The sequence below is a fragment of the Bubalus kerabau genome, chromosome X, assembly GCF_029407905.1.
Source record: "Bubalus kerabau isolate K-KA32 ecotype Philippines breed swamp buffalo chromosome X, PCC_UOA_SB_1v2, whole genome shotgun sequence".
Taxonomy (NCBI): domain Eukaryota; kingdom Metazoa; phylum Chordata; class Mammalia; order Artiodactyla; family Bovidae; genus Bubalus; species Bubalus kerabau.
Window position 1 is genome coordinate 89429805 of NC_073647.1, and position 11099 is coordinate 89440903.

Here is an 11099-nt window from a genome sequence, read left to right on the forward strand (position 1 = left end):
CACAAAACAAAATGCATAGGGAAAAATTAGAAAAATGTTGGAAGAAGAAAGCTTGAAAGATGAAAAGTAGTCATTAAAAAATTGAACCCCTAAAACATGCTGTATAAATATGACATTCTTACATAAGAGGCTGGTATTGCATGTATTGTGAATGTTTTCTAGGTAATTTATCATATATATCAGAAATATGTATAGTAGCGAGTTTCTAGTTTCTAGACTAACAGTAGGTCAAAGAACTATGGAGATATGATCCAGAGGGAGAAAATAACTATTATTTCAACCTTTCTAAACAGGACACCATACTTGCAGAACTTCTTCAAATACATAAAGAACACATTGTAGGATATCATGAACATGATTCTCTTTTGGACCACAAAGAAGAAGAAGAGTTGACTGAAGAAGAAAGAAAAGCAGCTTGGGCTGAATATGAAGCAGAGAAGAAGGTAGTTCATCTGAAATGCTTTTTGTTGTTGTTTTTGTTGTTAGTCATTTAAAAGAACAGTGGAGGAAGAAAAGGGTCACATTTGGAAAAAGTAATAATATAGTGAATCTTCAGAAACAGAGTCCCCCAAGTTTGGGTGTCTGTTTATGGGCTTTGGCTACCTTTGGTGGTAGACTCGAAGGAGAGGAGAGAAGAAAATGTTTCCCCTTAAAGAGTAGTAACCTCATTTCTGATTAGCACTTGCTAAATTGAGAGATTAGTGGGAAGCTGTATATTTAGCATCACTTAACTTCCATCAACACCCTTACTGTAGTAACAGACATACAGGAACTTGAGTTTGGAGGTAGGGGTAAATGTTGCTTTAGCTTGTGTACCAAACTCAAAGTTTTGACCGATTATCAGAACACAAAAATACTCCATTATTGGACATTAATGTCAATCTACAGCAGCAACTTTATTTAAAATAGTTCCACCTCTGTTTTAAATACCACCTCACTTGAGCAAAAATGTGCCTGAGCATGGGAAACCTTATCCTAATACCCGAATCCATTTTAAACTCCTAATTCATTGTACTAAACTTCTTTAACATTGAGATTTTAGGAGTCTCATCAGAATTCTCTGAGTTGCCCCATACTGTGGGAATTATCAGAAAAGACTACACCTTTAGGGGTTAAAGCTTTCTGTGTAATAAGATCTTGGTTTCAGATGAAAAGGGTGTTTTATTTGTGTGTGAAAGAGTGTTAATAATTTCCTAGATCTGAGAATGTGGATTTTTTTCTCAACCAGTAGGTGATGTAGAATTTCAAGTTTTAAATCACAATGTGGAAAGTGCGTAATTTTTTGTTTGTAGGGACTGACCATGCGTTTCAACATACCAACTGGGACCAATTTACCCCCTGTCAGTTTTAACTCTCAAACTCCTTATATTCCTTTCAATTTGGGAGCCCTATCAGCAATGAGTAATCAACAGCTGGAGGTAAGTTGTGAAGTACGAAAGTATTTTGCCTTGAATTAAAGGCAATTTCAAATGCCTTGTTGTTGAGGGTTTCCTATGCAGGAATATCACATTCCCCAAAAGATTACCTCTGAATAGACCAAGAAATTTTTCTTGTGTTTGTTGACCTTTTTGAACCAGCGTAGTTATAATAAAATGTGGTTTGTTCAGAGCACAAAGAAATCAGGCCTTGAATTAATATAGTTTGAATTATTTTAATTAAGAAACAATAGGGTAGCTGACTGGCTAGAGAAATAGCACTTTCTTCAGTTATAAAATATTTTGAATAAACAAATTACTTAATGTTTGAAAGTGGGATAAATACACACATTGATCTACATTCTAAAGCAGTGAAGATGCTACTTTAAGTGTATGATAATGTACAGTATTATGAAATAATTTAAAAATAGGATCAATGATGAGTTAAATAAGAAAGACTAGGTTTTAATATACCAGTAATTAAATAATGTAATTGAATCTGTGATTTTCTTTTTAAAATGTGCTTATGGAGTCATTTAAATTATTAAATTATTGGTACAATAGAACCCAATTTTTATCTTCCTAACAAGACCCTCACTGATGAGTTTTACTCCATTTTATTGATGCTGAATTTTGCTGTACTTTTCAATTACTTAAAGATTTTTAAGGCCACGTGCTGTAAATTGGCAAGAGAAAGGCTCCCTATACTTTTAAAACTAAGCTGTCTTTTTATGTGCCCTGATAAAGTTATTTCTTGCATTCTTCTAGGACCTCATTAATCAAGGAAGAGAAAAAGTTGTGGAAGCAACAAACAGTGTGACAGCAGTGAGGATTCAGCCTCTTGAAGATATAATTTCAGCTGTAGTAAGTTAATTGGCAATTGTCTTACACCAACTTGCAATTCTTATTCTCACCATTCATTCTGATTTTTGTTTTCTGCTTCACTACTTCTGTGGGGGAAAGACCGTAATTCTTATAACTTGATTTACAACAGTAAAATACTAGTGAACTGTATAATAGTGCCAAGCTATATGTCTCAGTTTTATCTAGATGTTGGTACAAAAGAGAAATGTAAAATCGAAGAATTGGGAAATCAGTTAATCATGGAAATGTATGTGTTGTTTATATAAACATATTTTAATTACCAGTTGCATGAATTAAATCCAAATAGTTTTTCTCTAGGCATAGCTAACCCTTGTACAACAGTGGACAGTTTAGTACCTTGCTTTTACATCATTGTCTTCTTTAGAAAAGATTAAAGGAAAAGGGGGAAAGAAAACTTTAAAAATCCTGAATATCTTTAAGGACCATAAATATTTTATTTTCTTCAATTCTACTGCAATAAGGAATAAATAGAAATTTTTCTTCCAGTGGAAGGAAAACATGAATCTCTCAGAGGCCCAGGTACAGGCATTAGCATTAAGTAGACAAGCCAGCCAGGAGCTTGATGTCAAACGAAGAGAGGCAATCTACAATGACGTGTTGACAAAACAACAGATGGTAAGAATTCAGAGTATCTCTAGGTTATGTTTAATTTTCTTGAATTTATAATAATAAGTTTGTGTGACATCTGTGTTGATATCTGTTCCCACATGTGGTTGGATGGATGGTCATTGGTTATTCCCAGAAGAAATTTTATTCATAAACCTAGTAATGTCAAATAAAGGTAATATCTTTTGTTGCAAAGGAGCAACAGCTTCCCAAATGAATCTCCTTGAAGTTTACATAGCATCTCTTCCATATAATTTCACTTTTGTATATTCTGGACATCTAGAAAGGAATTTTTGCCAGACTTTTCTTACCACATTTACTATTTTTAAACAACTTCCACAAATAAGTATACTTTTTAATATATTTAATTTGAGATAACAAGTGGAGCTATAAATGATATATGACACAGGTTCCTACTAAATTATGTAATTCTTTATAAGGCTAACATATTCCAGAATCCATGATTATCTTTGTTAGCGTGGTTGTTTGGCAGCCATCTACCTTGCACTGGGAAATTTCAGCTCTTGACACCAGGGAATCAATTTCTGTGGCATGAATTTTACTTAGAAAGCACTGTAGAATTATGTGGTTTTAAATTATCTTAGGAAATCTGAGAATCTACATTCTAGGTAGGCAGGTAGGAATTACTCCCACTGCAAGTGCCTTTTCCCTTTGGTGTTTGTCACTAAGTGTTTATTTGTCTGTCATCATGTGAAATATTCAAAAGAAGGACAAGACTTGACAAAAAAGGGTTGTAACTAATACTTGAGACTAATCACAGTGCAGGACAGGTTACTATAGCAACCAATTTAAATGCTGCTTGCACTACAATAGTCAAGTCATTAAGAGAATTTAGCCCTAAATGGTGTTACTAACTAGTTTCTACAGTAATGGTCCTGTGAATGCCATCAAATTAGTAATGGTGATAACAATAATATGTTTTTCTTTTGGTATGCTACCCCCTTAACAAATTGATTTTAACTCAAAATTTGATACTGCCTCTTTGAGACAGGTCATGCACTTGTAACAGCTCCCTTTTCTCTCCTTAGTTAATCAGCTGTGTTCAGCGAATACTTATGAACCGAAGGCTCCAGCAACAGTACAATCAGCAGCAGCAGCAGCAAATGACTTATCAACAAGCAACACTGGGTCACCTCATGATGCCAAAGCCTCCAAATTTAATCATGAATCCTTCTAACTACCAGCAGATTGATATGAGAGGAATGTATCAGTCGGTGGCTGGTGGTATGCAGCCACCACCATTACAACGTGCGCCACCCCCAATGAGAAGCAAAAATCCAGGACCTTCCCCAGGGAAATCAATGTGATTTTGCACTAAAAGCTTAAAAGATTGTTAAAATCATAGAAAGATCTTTTATTTTTTTAGGAATCAATGACTTAACAGAACTCAACTGTATAAATAGTTTGGTCCCCTTAAATGCCAATCTTCCATCTTAGTTTTAAATTTTTTTTAATAGGGCATACCATTTCTTCCTGACATTTGTCAGTGATGTTGCCTAGAATCTTCTTACACACATTGAGTACAGAAGATCTTTCAAATTGTTTTCAGTGAAAACAAGTCCTTCCATAACAGTAACAACTCCACAGGTTTCCTCTCTAAATTTTTATGCCTGCTTTTAGTGACCATAAAATTGTCATAAATTAATGAATTTATGAAAGAATACTGATTTATATATTCATTCTTTACATATAAAGACACACAGCTGAGTTCTTAGAGTTGATTCCTCAAAGTTATGGAATACTTTTGTACTTATCCATTTCTTGACTAAAGTGATTGAAATGGTTTTAATGTTCTTTTGACTGAAGTCTGAAACTGGGCTCCTGCTATATCATCTCTGTGACTGAAAGTTAGAAATTAAGGGTTGGTTATCTTTGACACAGAATTGTGTGCAATATTGTTAAATACTACTGCTCTAAAACTTGGAGGAGTCTTACAGTTATCTTAGCATTGTATAAACAGCCTTAAGTATAGCCTAAGAAGAGAATTCTTTTTCTTCTTTAGTCTTTTTCTGCCATTTTTGTTTTCAGTTATATGTGCTGAAATAATTACTGGTAAAATTTCAGGGTCGTGGATTATCTTCCACACTTGCATTTTCTCTCTCCTGGCACTGATATAAGGCACATCTCTTAACTGCTTGGTGCCAGTGCTAGTGCTTCATCCTGTTGCTGGCAGTGGGATGTGGACTAACAAAATCAAGTTCTAGCATTTTAGGAGGTTAAGGATGACGTTGTGGTTGTTAGCTTCACACCCTGTTTTATAAACAACATCAAAATGGCAGAACCATTGCTGACTTTAAGTTCACATGGGGAATGTGCTTTAAAACAATTCCCAGTACTGTCAGTATTGTGAAGTAATTCCTCCTAAAGATAAGGATCACTGGCTTCTATGCTCTTCCTCTTCTTTTCTCTCATCAGTATGTTGTTTTTCCCCAACTGTATTTTCTTACATAAATTCTGTTTTAAAGCTCAGTTTTTTTTTAGTTTAGATCTGTGAGGCAATTTTCTAATCAAAATTCATCTAATGCCCTTTTATGAGGTTTTACATTGTCGTTTTTCTTACTCCAGGCTTGTAAAAATGACCTATATGCTTATTCATGTACAATTTGGTTGCTTGAGTTTCTTAAAGAAAAAGATTGTTAGACTGAGAGTCAACTCAACATGGCGAAACCATTTTTGAGATGGCGATGTAACATGTAGTGGAAATAGCTAACAAATTCCAAAAAAAAAAAAAAAAAAAAGCTGGGTGGAGGATTTGCTCTAGGTATCACTGAGTTAGAATGAGTTTAACATTAGCTAAAACTGTTTTGAGTTGTTTGGACGATTAAGAGATGTCCACTTTTATCTTGAAAGAACTAGTGGTAGAACATTCAAGAGTACTAAGTTTGTCATATAGAATTTTGAGGTTTGGTGGATCCACCCTCCACGTTCCCATATTTGGATATTATGCCAGCCATATAATCAAATTTATTTCACTAGGGGGATGTGTTTTTACTTTAGAAGAAATGAAAAAGACAAGATTTGTGAAATAAATATTTGAAGACAGTATACTCTGGCCAGCTGTTATCAGTTGGTATTTCTACAAGTCCAGAATACTTTAAACCTGATTTACTCAACCTGGGAACTTTCACCATGGTCTGATTACTTGCTCAAAGACATAGATGTCAAAATTTTAGGCAACCTTCTAAACCTTTTTCATCATGAATGAAACTATGACTTAAAGAATAATACATAGAAAGGTTAATTGGAAATAGTTTGGGATAAAACTTGGATCAGTTTGCATACAATCTTCACTTGACATTTTAGCTACATAATATGTACTTTGAGTATAACATCAAGCTTTAACAAATATTTAAAGGTAAAATCGTGTCAATAAGATACTAAAAGGTTCATTTTTATATTTGTTTTAGATGTTTTAAATAGTTGCAATGGCTTAAAAAAAATGATTTAAAATGTTGCTTGTAATACAGTTTTGCCTGCTAAATTCTCCACATTTTGTAACCTGTTTTATTTCTTCGGGTGTAAAGCGTTTTTGCTTAGTATTGTGATATTGTATATGTTTTGTCCCAGTTGTATAGTAATGTTTCAGTCCATCATCCAGCTTTGGCTGCTGAAATCATACAGCTGTGAAGACTTGCCTTTGTTTCTGTTAGACTGCTTTTCAGTTCCGTATTGAGTATCTTAAGTACTGTAGAAAAGATGTCACTTCTTCCTTTAAGGCTGTTTTGTAATATACATAAGGACTGGAATTGTGTTTTTAAAGAAAAGCATTCAAGTATGACAATAATACTATCTGTGTTTTCACCATTCAAAGTGCTGTTTAGTAGTTGAAACTTAAACTATTTAATGTCATTTAATAAAGTGACCAAAATGTGTTGTGCTCTTTATTGCATTTTCACAGCTTTGAAAATCTGTGCACATAATGTTTCATAGAAAATGTATAGCTTTTTATGTGCTATTTAATGGTGGTTCTTTTGCACATTTAGTTATTTAATATTGGGAGGTCAAGGAGTTTGGTTTTTGAATCTGTTCTATACTAAATTCTGTAAAAGGAGATCTCAAACCTCAAAAATAATTTACATACCAGGAAGCCTGTGTGTGTTTGTTAGTTTTGGTTGTCTGTGTGTAATCCAGCACCATTTCCTGCTTCCCAACAGCTGTGTCACTCATTTAAGTCAAGCAGACCTACCACTCCACAGTTGATATGAAAGCTGCTTATCATCCTGAAGCACTAGCAGGTGGATGGAAATTATCACCTGGCCTCCAAAGAAGCTGAATATTTTGCAGTCTTCCCTTAGCTATGCCCATTCTCTCTCTAATATCATAAAACCAGATACATATTTCTGTACCCTAAACAAAACTTTGAGAACAGTTAAATATCCCAGTAAAAATTTTCCTTTGAGGGTGGCATATTGTGCGATGTTTTAACAGTAAAATAGGTCATCCTTTTACATGTTTATTTCACTAACAATTACATTCAGGTTATTCCCCACCATGTTTCACCAGACTTAGTCTCAAGTGACTTTTGGCTATCTCCAAATCAAATCTAGCCTTAAAAGAGATGAAAATTCTTCCACCATTGAGTTTTTTAAAAATATGTAATCTGTGCCAATCTAAAAGGAGTGACCAAGTTTCAGAAATGCTTTTTGTCTGTGCAACATTTTATATATGCTGTTATATGGAAGTGAATAAAAATTAAAAATCCAAAATATATACTGTTTCTAAGCTTAATATCTGTCAGGAACCAAACTGCCCACATCACTCATGTTGGATCTAATAAAAGAATGGTCCTTCTTGCCCCTGCCTAAGAGTTTTACTCCTCAAGAGTATGTGCTGACATAAAATTTCTTTACATATACACTGCCACCCTCTCTTTGGAATAACCTTCCTGATACATTATGCCCACTTCACTAAATATGGGAATCACTCTTCCCCTCAGTCTAGGGATCTGATAGTGACCACTGCATACCTTCACCAAGGGAGGTGTGACAAGGAAAGCAGCATATCAGTTGAGGCCTTTGTTAAAAACTATAAAGATAAAGCTTTAATTGAAGGAATGAAAGGATGAGAGAATCCTAAAATACTGAAGAGCCTCTTAATATTCAGAACTGCCCCATATTTCAGGCAGTCTCTACCCAGCAGCATTATTCCACATTCTGCTCCTGAACATTATGCCCTCACTTCTCCTCCCTGATAGAAACAGGGAGGGGCAGCTTGGCGCCAATCTCCTTTATTAAATAGACTTGGCTCCCTCCCTGCAGACCTCACATCAAATATGTGTTGGTTTTCAGTAAAGATGAAGAAAGATGACATATGCAAGGATGGGGTTTGTTTCAGGTATATGAGGAGAAAGTGTATGAAAAGGAACAAAGGTAGAGAAGGATCAGGAAGAGACTAAGTTGGAGTGGATTGATGGAGGGTCTTGAAATCCTGAATGGGTAATTCAATACAGAGGATAACAAGGGATTGTGAGGCAGCTGATGTGTTCAAAGTAGCAGGTAAAGACAGTGATTTGGGCAGGGTTAATTTGAATGGTTTAGAATGTAACGTGAAGAAAGATTGCAGACAGGAAGATAGGTAATTAAGCATTCAGTGACCAGACTACTAACAATTTTAAGGACAAAAGGCAAAATCATTAGAAGTTGTATAGAACAGTGAACTTCTTAAATTGTGAGAAAAACCTTATTTCCTTTCACCCTTCCCCAAGGAGTCCGCTTTGTTCAGGATTTCTGACTTTACATGCAAAACTTCACTTACTCTGTGTTCACTTTCTCAAACCTAGTGGAAAATCCATAGTGGCATTCCTGTTTCACAATTTTTCATTACTTCTAATTATCCTGTATACATATTTGCAGAAAGTAAGTTTGGTCCATTTAACTAAGCTAAGTATAATTCTGCTTCTTCTTAAGCTAATCTTCAAAGGGCTAAATCCATTCTTGTTACTTTTTCTTGAGACCCATCTAGTCCAAGGGCTAGTATCTCTGTTGGTAATGTTACATTCACAAGCTTCCCTTCATATTTTCAAAGTAATTTGTGGTTATTATGTGTTAACCTGTATACCACATATGAAAAAAGTGAGGAGACTAACTACATTTTTCTCATGACAGTTAAGCTAAAAGACCAAATCTATTGCACTGAGGAGGCAGAAGATAAATTATAGTCAAATTACCTGAGTCTTTCATGTCTCATTTGGAAAATGGGACTTTAATAATACCTTAACTTTCTTGAATGCAGGAGGCCCGACCAGGTGATTTTTTGAGGTCTTTTTCAGCTCTTAGGGTTTAGACATGAGAAAACCACAGTTTGAAGCCAAAAGGCAATGTGTTTGTCTAAGGTTACACAGTAAGTTTGAACAGAATTGGAAATCCCTTCCCTTTAGCTAGCCCTCCCCCATTAAGCTATACCTTTTCTTTTCCTCTGTTTAGAAAAATGAGAGGTCTGACAGGCATTTTAATGACAAAGCAGGTAAGTCAAGTTGTAATTGGCTCTAATTATTACTTCTACAAGCTGTAACCTCCTTTATCTTTTGCCCAGGGGCACTCAGAGCAATGTTTCTTATTCTGGAACTCTGCAGAAAATGAAAAAACATGTTTAAGGATCTGATTCTTACAGCTTGGTTACTTGATTGGGTTATATACATGACAAAACATCAAGGTAAATATAAATCCACTTTTGTTAAGTTAACTTTTAAGCAAATAATTGGTAGCCTCCCATTTGATTGTTCATAACTGTAAAGCCCAAATTAGGCCAATATTCAAATTGTCTGGTCTGGATAAAGTTTATAGTAAGTAGAAGGCAATATTGTCTTCTATTGACTCTTAGGTGACAACACATACGACATTTTTTGAGATGTAGGTTTTATAATGGTTTATTCTTGTGATGAAAACTACAAAAGCTAACAGAAGAGTGAAAGGGTGATTATTTTCTTTGTAGCTGCTTGTTCCTACATGCCAGTAGCAAAGCAAGTAGAAGCTTGTGTGTAGTTTGCTGAATACATTTCAATGGGGAAAAAAAAGTGGTTAATATAATCATTTGCAGTCTTGTTAGTTCATTCTCAGTTCTTGGTAGGTTTTCAATAATAAAACATGGAGGTTGGCCTTCAAAGGCTTTAGTGATGCAGGCTTGCTTGGACCCTATCCTTAGCAAAGTAAACCTTTTATTATGTGTTTCCGCCCTCTCTTTGCACATCTTCCACACTCTACTGGATGTGCTAAGCTCAAACGTACCTGCCTATGATTTTTTCCCCTTCTCCAAACTATCATTTCACCACCCATACATCCCTTTATATTCTAATACCTCAGTGTGTGTGTGTATATCTGTGTATTTGTAGGGGAGGCTTATAAAATCATACAATTCTAGTGATGGTACGGGTCTTAGAGACCCTGTAGACTATCCCTCTATAGTCAGAAAATAAAGGTCCAGAGAGGGAAAGAGATACACAAGGGCACCTATATCTTCTAGCTTCTATTCCACTTCATTCCACTCTGTTTAGATGCCCCTTATTACACAGGTATCCCAATTCATTTTTTTTTAAATATGCCTGACCACAATAAGCAAATTTTCAGAAACTGGAGCCTATTATACAGAGTGAAGTAAGCCAGAAAGAAAAACACCTATACAGTATACTAACGCATATATATGGAATTTAGAAAGATGGTAACGACAACCCTGTATACGAGGCAGCAAAAGAGACACTGATGTATAGAACAGTCTTTTGGACTCTGTGGGAGAGGGAGAGGGTGGGATGATTTGGGAGAATGGCATTGAAACATGTATAATATCATATATGAAATGAGTCGCCAGTCCAGGTTCAATGCACGATACTGGATGCTTGGGGCTGGTGCACTGGGACGACCCAGAGGGATGGTACGGGGAGGGAGGAGGGTTCAGGATGGGGAACACGTGTATACCTGTGGTAGATTCATGTTGATATATGGCAAAACCAATACAATATTGTAAAGTTAAAAAATAAATTTAAAGCTAAACTGAAAGAATCCAGCATTTAAAACCTAAAGATATTATTGTTCAATGCAAGCCCAGTGCAGTGTTTCCCATCAGCTCGGCAATCTATTAAACTAATTCTGTGGATCAGAAAAAAAAAATAATTGTTCTGAACTCAACTTTAAGATGAGAACCATTTGTGGAAAATAGAGGGGTATGTGGACCAAAATGACA

General features: G+C 35.3%; 1 protein-coding gene across 8 annotated transcripts in view; it reads left to right on the forward strand.

The window, feature by feature from the left end:
• Positions 1-6798, forward strand: part of ATRX (ATRX chromatin remodeler) — a 285555-nt gene extending 278757 nt beyond the window's left edge. For all 8 annotated transcript variants that reach the window (XM_055565688.1, XM_055565686.1, XM_055565681.1 and 5 more), the window contains 5 exons: positions 294-443; positions 1293-1418; positions 2184-2279; positions 2787-2915; positions 3956-6798. In XM_055565688.1, the coding sequence (XP_055421663.1) occupies positions 294-443; positions 1293-1418; positions 2184-2279; positions 2787-2915; positions 3956-4234 (780 nt within the window). In that variant the 3' untranslated portion in view covers positions 4235-6798. The remainder of the gene's footprint in view (positions 1-293; positions 444-1292; positions 1419-2183; positions 2280-2786; positions 2916-3955) is intronic.
• Positions 6799-11099: the final 4301 nt, after the last annotated feature.